This window comes from Triticum dicoccoides, chromosome 5A (genome assembly GCF_002162155.2).
Source record: "Triticum dicoccoides isolate Atlit2015 ecotype Zavitan chromosome 5A, WEW_v2.0, whole genome shotgun sequence".
NCBI lineage: Eukaryota > Viridiplantae > Streptophyta > Magnoliopsida > Poales > Poaceae > Triticum > Triticum dicoccoides.
The window spans coordinates 608,234,013-608,248,309 of NC_041388.1; the positions used below are offsets into that span (position 1 = coordinate 608,234,013).

At 43.0% G+C, this 14,297-nt stretch overlaps 1 protein-coding gene across 1 annotated transcript; it reads right to left on the bottom strand.

The window, feature by feature from the left end:
- Window positions 1–3,256: 3,256 nt before the first annotated feature.
- On the bottom strand, window positions 3,257–4,001 carry LOC119300134 (external alternative NAD(P)H-ubiquinone oxidoreductase B1, mitochondrial-like). The gene is made up of 3 exons (XM_037577190.1): window positions 3,986–4,001; window positions 3,687–3,853; window positions 3,257–3,514 (listed from the first exon to the last, which is right to left on the bottom strand). The coding sequence occupies exons 1-3, from the start codon at window positions 3,999–4,001 to the stop codon at window positions 3,257–3,259; spliced, it is 441 nt and encodes a 146-aa protein (XP_037433087.1).
- Window positions 4,002–14,297: the final 10,296 nt, after the last annotated feature.

Below are 14,297 nucleotides of genomic sequence, written 5' to 3' on the forward strand. Positions count from 1 at the left end.
GGAACCAGCTATGAGGATAAATAAATGACCAAATTTAGAAGTGTTGTACACGACATTGATGACCTGGTCTCTGCAGAACACATCCAACTCTTCCTGCTATCCTGCAACATGTGGCCACCCCAAGCCTGAAATCCTCGATGCTCCATCCAATCTCTGAGTGGCAGTAAGGCGAAACCAATATCGATGTCATGATGAAGCTTTCCAAAAAAAAATCAGTGTTCTTAACTAATGCATCTAATAAATTTGTCTGTACTCTGTTTCTATGCACTAAGTGTGCCGAACCGCTAAGGAAAAAACAGATTTTATGTTATCATATGTAATCAAATACTATGGTAAATGCAATGTATCACCTGTATGGAGCAGCACATGATATATTTATTACTACAAAAGTAGGGCGTGCCAATTATACAGGATAACTTAGTAGTCTCTTAAGGTGCGTTACACATGTCGGATATTACATATTCTAAAAGAATTATTCGCCTCTTTTTTAAGCATTAGAAAGGATACAAAATATTGGTACATTGGAAAGCACTTTTTTACAAATAACTCTGGGTCTGTCCTGGTACCTTAGAACCAGAACATGAAGGAAAACAGACGAATCAACACACAAATACACCATTATTTCACAGGCCTATACTCAATGCAAAGGACAGAGGTAATAAGTGATAGCATATAACCGGAAATGTCATATTTCATATATCAACGTATACAGTAGGACCTATGATAAACCCACATTTCCTGGGTCAACATATCTTTATTGACCATGCTGGAGCAATGAGACACAAATATTCATTATTTCGCAGGCCTATACTCAAATTTGAAGGACAAAGGTAATAAGTGATAGCATTATTTCTTGTTTAGCTTCATCGCAACCAGCTACGTCCATAAAAAACACCTACACCAACCGAAGAGAAGTTGTCAGGGAGATACAACCAATATCATGTAAACCAAAAGCGAATACTACTGCAAATCTGAAAAATGAGAACTCTGCGAGCTCCAGAATTACTTTTCAGTGGACCTAAATATTTTCGATTGCCTCTTTTTTGGAGTGTAGTACCAAAAGGAACGGTAAAGAGAATGATACAGAACAAAAAAGAACTAACCTTATTTTTTGAATTTCTGTCCATCTTTACTACTGTTGCTTTTCCGATGTTTGTAGAAGGTTCAGTTTGAGTAAAACAGGGGATTCCATCCAGTGAATATCAAGGGGAAACATGATCAGTCTGAAACTTGACTCGACAGGCTGAATATACACAATGAAACACAGGTTTCAGTGAGATTATCAGATTCACACAGGAAAGTTGCTTTGAACATTAACTGAAATAGAATGTATGAGTTCCAAAAGTTCCCCTCTAATTGTTACCCATATAATGGGTGCAAGCAAACAAGATTCACAACAGATTAACGTACATCAATGAAAAACCAAAAACCAAATTTCTCTGGAGATCAACATAACAGAGTATCAAATTACATCGTTCCTCCAGCCAATTGTTCTCAAATTAAACTATCCTAATATTATGAACATGCTTACTAAAATAGACTATAAAAAAATCAGGTGATTCTCTTCTTATTACCGGTTTCATGTGTGCACTGATGAACCAGGGAAAAGCCAATTTAAACAAGTATTATGTGGGTATTATAGAGCATATTTTTCATATCTAATCAACTTGGCAGGCACATAGCAAAATTTCTAACCAACATATCTGCACAGTACACTGAAAGTAGAGTAAGCAAACTCACCTCATGAGTGGAAGTTGGCTATCTAATCCTGAAGCAATAGTGATGGTGGTTGGTTCGGCCTATGCCCATTGGGTCCTGATATCTTGCTATTGCAGAAATGCTCTTCCCCGTTGCAACAACTATTCTAAAAGTACGAACGTGGATGTGACTGTCTAAAGATAGTAACCTAGAATAAATAAACTTCATATTACCAATCATAGTGACAAAACCATACTAAAATAAATTACTTTGTTGGTTAAAAATCTTGCTAATCTACATCATAGAGAACAGAATTAAAATCCAAGTTACTGTTTTGCTCATCTACATCACAAAGAAATAAAGCCAAAGTTGTTGCTTTGCTCATCTAGATCACAGAGGTTGAACAGAAATAAATCCCAAGTTATTATTTCTATTGGTATCTATAAAATCTACTTGCAAGCAATTAACTAAGCACTCCATAAGCATAAATAAAAAAATGGTATATAGTTCAATAACTATAGAAAGTATATAGTATCATCACATATACAGAGCACATCTTAATTTCGAAAGACAATAAAAAGTATCACAACTAACAACTGAAAAGCATATAGAAACACGTCTAGAAAACAGACAAGCAGGATAGTATTTGCTGTCATCAACACCTCAATACTAAATATTGGCTAAAAACTGCTATTACAGTAAAATATTAGAAAGAGTACCTTGTTAAACTAAAGATAGTTCGATCGTACACATTAAATCTTCGCATGGAATTTCTTTTTAAACGGAACACTACATTTAGAACAGTAGAAGGTCACTCTTGCATACAGAAATTGTAGTATATATTAAAACTGACCATACTGAAGGGTGGCAAGGTTACTCACTGGCTCCATTAGCCACATCGTTTGTGTCAATTGCTGCAAGAGCATCCTGATGAGCACTACCCAGTTCCATAAACTCCTCCCATAAAATAAGTATTTTGTTGTATGTCCCAGCTTAAGGCATTAGCCCGTCAGAGTTACCTAAAGTACAATTACTTTGTAAGGATGCAACAAATATGCATGAAGATTCCTCAAAAAGAAGTGCACTATTTTTTTTACTCATGACAATATAACCAGAATAATAAGATCAACAACTGGTAAAAACTCAACCTGATGAGTGACGTACACCACAGATTTTTAGCCAAAGCCTCAAGAAAGCATCTGTACAAAAGTTAAGAAATCTTAAGCAGTGACTTGTCAAATTCCCGTGAACAGAACACTAAAGATAGTATCATTATACCTAGAATATGTGGGATCATGTATGAGCGTAGAGTGCGCTTCAAGGATCATCAAGCAAATAAATATTAGCAGTCTGACACATAGTTAGTGCTATCTGATTCCAATCATAGAAATCATGCATATATGTAGACAAAGCAGATGAGGGCCTTGTTGGGGTTGCAAAGAAGTCTAACAAGTTGCAGATTTCTGTTGTCGTTGGAATCGCCATCGTGCACCAGCTGCAACCGCCGTCACCGACCCGCTCAGGACGTGGTCTGCTGCACGGCCAGATGAGCTGCCTCCTATTGAGCGATGAAAAGGAGGAAGAGGCGGAGCGCAAGTAGGAGTTGAGAGTTTTCTTCAATTGCAGGATATAGCTTCACCAGATCTTCGACAAGAAAATCATGCAACTCCACAGCAAATTCAACCCCAGTAGGTCCACCACCGATAATCACAAAGTGAAGGATCTTCCTTTTCTCCTCTTCACTGAGGTTAGGAAGTGACGCCTTTTCAAAGCAGTCTATCACGCTCTTCCGAATCTTTTGGGCATCCTCCACTACCTGACATTTACAATGTGAGGCTATAAGCACAAGATATGACTAATACTGCACGGTACAAATACCATATATCTCAAGAGTTTGCAGGAAATTAAACTGTAACTTACATCTCAGGATTTAAACATGAGAAATAGCAGAACAGTAAAGAGACACACAATGCCAATCAGGATTTTACCTTCAGAAAGTGGCAATGCTCCATCACACCAGGAGTGTTGAATGTATTCACAGTAACTCCAAGAGCAAGAACCAAGTAATCATAATCAACCATCAAATCACCATTCCCATCCAAATTAGTCCCAACAGCAGAGCGGTAGTGGATCATCAGATCGATCTTGAAGCACTCTGGTAAATATTCACATGTTTGATTGGAGTATAACCTGGAAACAAAATCAATCTCGAAAGATTACAGAGAGGGAGGGGGCCGCATGAAGAGATAGGTAGAGAGAGAGAGAGAGAGTATTTGGTGAAGCTCACCTCGTTGTGTTGGCATCGGATGCCGGAGCCGTCGGGTTGGTGCTCAGCTGGCCAGGGCGATGACGCGGCGAAGAGGAGGACGCGCAGTCTGAGTTGGGAAGGCCTCCACCCCAGCCTGTGGACCCGATGCTACCCTGCTCCCCCAGCACGGCGACCTGTTGGGCGGCGAGGAAGAGGTAGCAGCGGCCCGAGCTAGCTTGGGAACCTCCTGTTGAGCCTGCGAGGAGAGGGTTGCGCGGCACAGGAGCTGCGTGGTGTCGTCGCACACCCACTGAGGCCGCCGTCTGCCGCACCACCGCGCGAGCCGTCGGTCAACGCTGCACCTCCCTCTCCTCTTTCCTCTCTCTTTCTGCTTCCTCTCCTTCCTTCTCTCTCCCTCATTTTCTCTTTCTCCCGCAGGGAACGATCCATGGCGCTGGATCGATTCGAGTGTCGCCCTTCACTTGCAGGTCGCCGCCGCGCCCGCACGCCTCGGGTCCGGTGGGATCCAGGATGACGAGGGGGGAAGGTCGCCGCCGCGCCACCATCTCCCCCCTCCTCCTCCGCCACCAGAGGGGGCCGCCGCCACCGTTGTAGAGGGAGTGGAGGGGATGAGCGGATGTAGGGGGAAAAGACTTTGTGGATCAGTTAGGCTAGGATTCCGGCAACAGTGATAGGTATTACCTTTCCTTGTGGCTCGAGGAGCTCCGGTTGCCGGCTATGGCGCCGGTGCCGCGCGTGATGGCAGAGAGTGGTGGTGGTACCCCCACCTCTTTATATAGTGCAGGTGACAGGGGCCCGTCACCCATAGTGGGTTGAGCACCCCCGATCAGGGCGCGGATCTAAGGGCCCGGTGGGCCGTTGGGCCCACACGGTGGAGATCATTCTAACATTCTCCCCCTTGATCTCAACTTTTACTTTTGACCGTATGCTTTTACTTTACTCGTTTCATAACAGATCAATACATAGAACATGTTTCATCGTCACAGCTCAATTGCCGATAGAATCAGACAGCCACAACGTACCTCTCTGTTTTGAAACAAATTCTTTAACCTTGGGCCCTCTTATTGTCCGGAAATTTTAGACTATACCATAAAACCCATGTCGACTGTGTGTTCTCCGAACACACTGGGCGGTAAGCCTTTAATAAGCAGATCTGCAAACACTTGTCTGTTGCTTTTATGCTTCAAGCATTTCTACATAATTCCGGACTTCCTTCTTTACAACGCATAACTCTATGTTAGTGTGTTTGGCATCAACACTTGACTCATTATCATAGGAGCGAAAAACTTAAAATGGTTATCGCTGTTGTAAACCATTATCAACTCCGGGTACAGGTCTTCATAACCATTTTGCCTGTCCCTCAGCCTCATATCAAGCTATAACATATCTTTGCATCACATTGATGATAATTGTTTCATTCTTTGGAGCTTTCCACACAAAAACCTCCAAGTATGAAAGTTAGCGACAATTGTGGATTTCACTATACATTTCACAAGTCATGTCTTTGTACTCACAATCTTTTGAGAGCACTTATTTCTTTCAGCTTGAGGCCGATATTTTTGACTCCATTCTAGTGATCTATATATGGACTGGACATTGCCAAAACAACCCGGATATGTGAACTGTGTCAGGGTAATGTATTGAGCTTCCAACAACTGAAGCATATGGTACCATATCCGTTTTCAATCTTTTCTCATCAACTCTTGGAACACCATAGTTTCTAGTTTCATTACCCTTAACTATAAGAACAAGCGTAGGTTTTCTCGCATGCATACTTTAGAGACCTTTCTTAGCATGTCCATGCGACATTCCTAATACCCCTTTTATTCTTTTCTTGGTGAAACTCGATAATTATAACGAGAGACACTCTACCGAGAACATTCTTTTGAACTTTGAGAACAAAAACTTCTTTTCTTCTCCTGCAATAGATCGACATGACCACTAGTAAGTAGGACGTCATCCACAAGCACAGGATTAGGAAATGAATTTCCCATTATATAACTTTGCATGAATACAATTGTCCTCTCATTTTATTTAACCCGAAACAACATTTGATTGCTTTAGTCCATAAAAGACTTCTTCAAGCAGTATCCCCTGTGTTCTTTACTTTCATCTGATGTAACTCATATCATAATATCTTTCATCTGATGTAACTCAGATCATGATGTGCTACCAACACTCATTGTAATATATTCAGTGCAAAACGCGCAAAAACCTTTCGATTTAAGTCGTGTTTTACACCTTTACATATTTCCTTTGGAGTCACATTGTCCTTGTAGACTCTTTACAGCCTACTGTTTTGGCTCCATTGGAAATTACTCATTAGTCCCGAACATCGTCGGGATTCACCAATTTCATTTCATTTCACATAGTCTCTTATCATTTAGACAAGCAGACACTTCTCAAAGCTCGAATGAGCGCTTTAAATGAGGTGGGATCAACCTCCATTTGAATTTCACTAACATAGACTTTATAGTAATCAGAAGTATCTGATTTTATCATTCCTTGAGACCATCAGTGTCTCAGGTACTGGCACTTCTCTCATATGGGGATGTGTTGTATAGGTCATACAACATGCTCCCCCAGATTACTCCATCTTCACTAAAAATGGTGTATCTTTAAACTTTATAATTTGGGTTTATTCTGTTAAAACTTTCTTCTTTATGGCACTTTAAGCACCGTCTTAGTATTCCTTACTCTGCTTTCGGAACTGTAAAAGATCCAGAAATACAGCTATTTCTTTTCTTTAGGGGTATTAATATGACCGTCATACTCCCCCAGAAGATCACATTCTTCATCACATTATCTAAAGTATAGGGGAGTTTCAACATTCTTAATTTATCTCATATATCTTTCTCCCCCTCGAAATGTGGCAAGAACTTTTCTGCCACAATTTCGAAAAACCATTGATAACTCTTGTGAATTGAGGAAACTTTGATTATCTACTTCATTCATTAGATTACTTCATACGAAATGAAGTAATCTCTTCATACAAAATGAAGTTATCTTTTAACTAGTATGGGAGTACCTTTTCCTCATTCCATTTTAGAAACTCAATAGAGTTCTTTATCATTAGTACTTTTGCAAGTCACACTTACATGTCATTCTTATCTTTAGTTTCGTCTGTAACTTTTATTCTCTTCGGATTTATTGAGTGCTTAATGACCGTTACACATAAGATGTACGGTTGATACTAGGAAAGCATAATAGCTACTCCATACTTTTCTCCCAGAGTAGGACACATTAAAAGCACATGAGTCATCATGTCTTTCTCCTGTCATACAGGATAAGTCTGAGAAAATTTCTGCCGCCATACGGGTTACGCAGGGATTTTCCCAGACTTATCCTGCCATGCGGGTTTATCATAATCATCTTTTCCGGCCATGCGGGTAATTCCCTGTAAGGGACATAAATGCCAGAATTGGCTCTTTTGACTGCATATTCAATCATCAAATTTATAAATAAATCCGAATGCTCTTTGACACACATACTTGATCCGACGTTGGTCAAATTAAACACGCATGTTGCTTGTTTTATCTCAAATCATAGAGAGTACATGAAAAGCATTCGTCAACCAAGACTCTCAATGATCTATATCTTTTCTTTTGAAACCATTCTTTAGAGAGAATATACTATCTCACGATATGACCTTTCTTGGTCATCTTTCGGGTCACAAGTACCCCAACCATTCGCTTTCATGAATGAAAGCATGGAAAACTTTTAGTCTGAGAAATCTTAGCCAATAATCAACAATAATGAGCATAAAAATAACCCTATGTTGGTATGGTTAAAAAAATATGCACATTAAACTTTTGCAAAACTTACTTTTTATACTCTAAATCATCGTTGTGGTAGAATTAGAATAAAACTCATTCTTCTACATTAATTCCATATCACCGTTGGGCGGAAATGGAAATAATGCATATAACTCATAAACAATGTGATGATAGTATTTCTATTAAACAACTTTGCTCAGAAATAATCATCATCATCAACTTTATTGCAGCGGAAACAAGAAATATACATTTCTCTAGTTCAAGAGCATTTCTTTATCTTTAACTGTTCTCTGAAAATTGATCACTTTGATACAGAATTTATCAGAGATTTAAGCTTTGAACATAAGACTCATAGAATTATAGTACTGTTATCATCAACGTTGGTCAGAAAATAACAATACCATATTTTAACTTTAAAAGAAATGTCTTTTTTTATCATATTGGAAACTATCTGCGTCTTATTTCACCCACAAGTGAAAAAAAAACTTCTCTCAAAAAACTGTTCATCCAATTAAATTTTCCCATTGGTTCCAATTTAATTGGAGGATAATACTTTTTCTTTGCAGCGGAAACTTTCTGAATCTATTCAGAAACAATTCTATACTCTTTTACTCTCTAAACAATTTCAACCGATTGATTCAAAAATGCATTGGAGAAACAACAATTTAATCTTTTACTTTAGTTCTATTCACTTTTAAAAGAACATTTTTATTTTTATTTGCAGCGGAAAAACATGAATAAAACATTCATGAACTTTTTTTACAGAAACTTTTCTTTCATAAAATAAAAAATTCATGAACTTTATTATTTTCTTTATAAAATTCATGAACATATATTTTTCTGAAAATTTTCCGTTTTTCATTTTCAGAAACTTTTTCTGTTTACTTTTCTATTTTCTAACAAATATTTTGCATAGAAAACCTGTTTGAAATCTGCCCAAAAAATGGACAAATAACAAAAGAAAAAACAACAACAACAACAACAACAACAACAACAACAACAACAACAACAACAAAAACAAAAAATAGCTGGTTGCGGCCTCGGCCCAGCGCGCGGCTGCGGCCTCGGCCCAGCACCCCGCGCTCGCGCCCACGGCGGCTGGCCTGGTCCAGTTCGTCTCTCGGCCCAGAAGGCCCAGCGCCGAGCTAGGGTTTGTATCCTAGGCGTTGATTTTGATCGGACGGTGACCCGCTCTTTTCTCTCAAACAAAACCAGGAGACCGTGCGAGACCCTGTTCCAGTTCCTCTCCTCGCCCCCGCATCTCACTGGATTGCTTCGTGGCGTTCAACACCGGCCACTCGGCTACCACGTCGCGCCAGTCGCCGGCGACGACGTCTAAGCCAGCACGCTGCGCGAGCTCCTTTCTCCTGCCCCTCCTTTCCTTTGACAGAGAGAGAGGGACGCCTGCTGCGCCCTCCTCTGCTCCCCCTTGCGCCTCAATGGCGCCCTTTTCTGTGGAGTAGCGGCGGGGCACGGCTGCGTCGGCTGCGAACCTCCGCGCCGCGCGAGCGGCCTCCCCTTTCCCTTTCTACTTTTTTTTATCCACCTGGCAGAGAGAACGACAGAGAAGGAGAGTGCCGCGGCGCCGCTGCGCTCCCTCTACTCCCCTTCCCATCTACGTCGTTGCCAACCCCTTCGCCGGTCGCGCGTTCCCTTTGCGGTGAGCGCGTGGCCGTCGAATGGATCGGACACGGTGCTCTTTCCCCGATGGGGTCTGTTCTTTTGGCAGCCGCGAAGGCGTGGTGCCCCCACTACCTGTGTTCTTCTTCCGAATGGCTCGGCATGCCGATGCCCATCCGGATCGAGAGGAACGGCGCGGCCGGTGTGGCGGCGCGACTTTTCCGGCGAGCACGAGGCTCTCTCCAGTGATTTCTTTTGCCCTTCTCTTTAGGGTTCTAAAGGAGGGGGTTGAGTTCTTTGAGTTGTACCGAAATCCAAAACCGAAAACATGGTTGATACCATTGATAGACTTTGTGGATCGGTTAGGCTAGGATTCCGGCAACAGTGATAGGTATTACCTTTCCTTGTGGCTCGAGGAGCTCCGGTTGCCGGCTATTGCATCGGTGCCGGCGTGATGGCAGAGAGTGGTGGTGGCGGTGCTTCCCATCAGCACTGCACTAACCCTAGATCGGTAGGGGATTAGGTGGGTGTACGACGCTGCGACGAACCTCGTGATGCGAGCCGCCGACCCCTACCTCTTTATATAGTGCAGGTGATAGGGGCCCGTCACCCAAAGTGGGTTGAGCACCCCCGATCAGGGCGCGGATCTAAGGGCCCGGTGGGCCGTTGGGCCCACACGGTGGAGATCGTCCTAACAGCCAAGTCCCCGGCAGTTCCAAGCAATAAGCTCTTTGGTAGTCACTTTATTAAAATATCTTCTGATGTAAATGTGCACCAAGCCCGAAAATACCGTGTCCTGGGTGCCAATGCACTCAAACGAACAAAATAAATGAATAGCAAAAAATGTTCAAAAAAATGTTGTGAATGAACGACTTCCACGGTATTCATGGTGAATAATTTGACACTATAAAAAATTACTACCATGTTCTTTTTACTTGCTACTTTTTTGCCCTGAAGTCCACATAAGTCAATTTCTTTCTGAAACTTTACAGACAAGTATAATACTTGACCATGTTCATTACAAAAAAAATCTATTTATTTTCAACTTTTTTCTATTTTTGTTTTTTTATTTGGATGCATTGGCACCCGTGTTACAAAAATTGCCACCACACACTGGTAGAAAAAGGGCCTATAGTCCCAGTTCATAAGGGCCTTTAGTCCCGGTTCCTGAACCGGGACTAAAGTGTCGGTACTAATGCCCCGACCCTTTAGTCCCGGTTCAATCCAGAACCGGGACTGATGGGCCTCCACGTGGGCAGTGCGCAGAGCCCAGGCAGGAGACCCTTTGGTCCCGGTTGGTGGCATCAATCGGGACCAATAGGCATCCACGCGTCAGTATTTTTGTGGCTGGGGTTTTTGTTTTTTTTTTTTGAAAGGGGGGGTTGGGGGTTTTGGGGGGTTAATTTAGGTGTTTCATATATTGTGTTAGATAGCTATAATTAATAGAAAGAAGTGTCCTCTCTTACGTCCGTGCTTGGTCGACGCTACGTACTATACATACGTATAGAGAGGACTAGACACGCTAGTTAGCTAGTAAGCAAACGAAGGAAACAGAAGATCGTCATGAACATATATGCATACAGAGAGAAGTGATATCGACCACCTCTCCTTCTCCGAAAGATTGGTTGAACAACAAGTTCTCGTATATCTATCCGACACTACCGGCTACATATATACAATAATTATCTCTTACAAATATAATCATACGGACTCATGGTCCACATAGTATTCTCCGTCTTCAGCGATCACTTGGTCAAGAAAGAATGCCGCCAATTCCTCTTGAATTGCTCGCATGCGAGCTGGTGCTAGGAGTTCATCCTGCTTCCGAAACATCTAATTTGAAGAAGGGGGTCAATACATACATATATATATATATATATATATATATATATATATATGAATGAAACTCAATACAAATGATGGTAATAAAATAAAATTGTGAATGTTGTTATTTACGTACTTCATATTGTTCGTCAGAGTACCCGCCCCGCTCACAGGTCGTGTGGCGGATGGACTTGCAGACGTAGTATCCACAAAAATCATTCCCTTTTTCCTGCCACAACCACTTTACAAGAAATAGAGGTCAATCAAACTGAACAGCAAGAATGCTAAATGGTATTGATGAAACTAGCGCTTGAATCACTAGGAGATGCGCGGAACATGCTACTATAGTACTTACTTTCGGGTGTCTAAATTCCAGCTCCTTCGGCAGTCCCGAAACTTTTCTGGTGAATTTTCTCCAAACCCTGCCGGACAAAGAAAACAATTACTTGATATCAGGAAATGAACAAAGTTGCTGATATGGTGGATAATGATCGATTTAACTTACTTCTTGAGGATTTCAGTCATGTCCGCATACTCCTGGGGATGTTTTCGTTTGGAGTCCAAGACGGTTACTACTCCCTGCTCAAGCCTAATCTCTAGGAGAATATAGTGGAAACTGCACACGCATGCATAACTCATCAATTACATTACTATAACATGGACTAATATATAAGGGAAACCGAATATGCACAAGACAGTAACACTCACTTGAAGTTGTAAGGAAAGAGTATTATATCTTTGTTTTCATTTTTTTGAATGATCGTAGCAAGTTGGCCTCGGTATCTCCGGGACGATGTTCAACCTCAGTTGCATCTATGAGATATGTGTTAATGAACCCAATATCACCGATTTGTATTTTCTTCAATTCGGCGATCTTCATTCTGCATAATATAGTGAGGATAATTATAAATACATGCAATGAAAGAGATGAGCTATATAGAGAGACTTAATGACAGAAGTAGTAGTACTTACAGACAGTAGCAGGTGATCGTTGTTTTATCGAGGGCCAATTGATTGAAAAACTGATAGAACTCCTCAAATTGAATAGGCAACAGTTCAATTCCAACGAGGTCATGCTCCGGTTTAACTCTCACATACAAAGTACTCCTCCCCCCAGACTCTCTGCAGATTTTCAAGTACCAATCATGTAATCCTCGCATCATCATTGTTAAAGATTTTTCATCTTTGACGAGAGGCTTCCCATACTCGTATCTGTGTATCTACACCTCCATGGTATCATAATATACATCGTCGGGCAGGTAATCGTCAACATTGCCATAACCGAGCACCATCCTCGGATCGACGATGTCGCTAGGCACCTTGAGGGGGGGCACGATTGCTTCGCTTGTTCGCCGAGCTGGGCAATTTGTTTCCCAGCTGCTCGTCATTCTTCCAGCCTTTGATCACTGACTGTACTTCCCGACCGCTCCGCTTCGGCCCATGTCTTTGCAATAATGCGCTCATAGTTGCCTTTCAGCGGAGACTTGGGTGGTTTTGCCAGGGCAGCCAGAGTGCGCTTCACTTTCACCGGATCTACCTTCTCCTCCGGAGGTGGATGTCTCTTTGCTCTCAACCCTTGAAACCAGTCATCCACTTCGGTTCGCGCGATCTCAGCGTTCTCCCCCAGGGTCTTCTCATATGGTAACTTCTCTGGAGTCTTCAGAGAAGGACCGAATCTGTATGTCCTCCCGCCTCTAGTTGTACTGCTAGACGCCGACCGAGCAGACGGAGCGGTTGTCTTCTTTACTTGCTTACGAGGCAGAGGAGAAGGACTACGATGCGCCGGAGCAGCTGGAGCGGCGGCAGGTCTCTTCCGCCCTTGCTGACGAGGCGGGGAAGGAGGAGGCTGGCTGCTCGGGCGCGTCGGCGCAGGCGGAGTGCCGCCAGACGCCGAAGAAGGAGCCGGTCGAGGGCCCTGATCGTCACTCGCCGGAGGAGGAGGCGGTGGAGGAGGCGGAGTGCCCTGACTTTCCAGAGGAGGAGGAGGCAGAGGCGTCCAGTTCGGAAGGTTGATGAGCTCCTTCCGCCATAGGCATGGAGTCTTCAGAGCAGACCCCAGCCGAGTCTCCCCTTCATCGGTAGGGTGGTCAAGCTGGAGGTCCTCAAATCCCTCCGTTATTTCATCCACCATCACCCTAGCATATCCTTCTGGAATCGGCCGGCAGTGAAAAGTTGCGCCGGGTTCAGTAGGATAAACAGAGCCAACAGCCGCCTTGACCTTCAAATTCATCCATTGCGTCATATGGTGGCAATTTTGAGACTCCGTGATAGCATCCACGGGATAGCTGGCAGGAGCCATCAAGGCATGCTCCGACTGAAGCAACTTGGTGGAAGCCACGCTGCTTCTGCGCTGAGATGGCGGGGTAGCTTCGGGGGAGGCTTCGGCAGTACGTTTGCTGTGATTTGCTTCTCGTTCCTCTATCGCGTCTACCCTTGCTTGCAGCGCCTGCATTTGGGTCTGCTGCACTTTTTTCCTCCTCTCATGGGATTTGTAACCGCCTGTGTCCGGAAACCCAACCTTCCATGAAATGGAGCCTGGCGTGCCTCGTGTCCGTCCAGGGTGCTCAGGATTCCCGAGGGCCATTGTGAGCTCGTCGTTCTCTCTGTCTGGAAAGAACTTCCCTTGCTGCACTGCTTCGATATACTGCTTAAGCTACCTGACTGGTATGTCCATTTGATCGTTCGTCCAAATGCACTTCCTTGTTACAGGGTCCAAGGTTCCGCCAGCCCCGAAGAACCAAGTCCGGCAATGGTCTGGCCAGCTAATTGTCTCTGGTTCGATCCCTTTATGAATCAGATCATTCTCAGTCTTGGCCCACTTAGGCCGGGCTATGAGGTAGCCACCTGACCCCGTGCAATGGTGAAGCATCTTCTTCGCAGCATTTTGCTTGTTTGTCGCCGACATCTTCTTACTCTTTTCCGATGTCTTGTGGGCCACAAATGCGGGCCAGTGATCTCTGATCTTCTCATATCTGCCCTTGAATTCTGGTGTCTCATTATTTTCAACAAACTTATTCAACTCTTTCTTCCACCTCATGAATAGTTCTCCCATCCTCTTAAGAGCAAAAGACTTGATTAATTTCTCTTTAATTGGGTTCTCTGGATTATCC

Coding starts and splice junctions, on each gene's coding strand:
- LOC119300134 (XM_037577190.1), bottom strand. Junction 3,515..3,686: donor AGCATTGCCACTTTCTGAAG/GTAAAATCCTGA, acceptor TGTAAATGTCAG/GTAGTGGAGGATGCCCAAAA.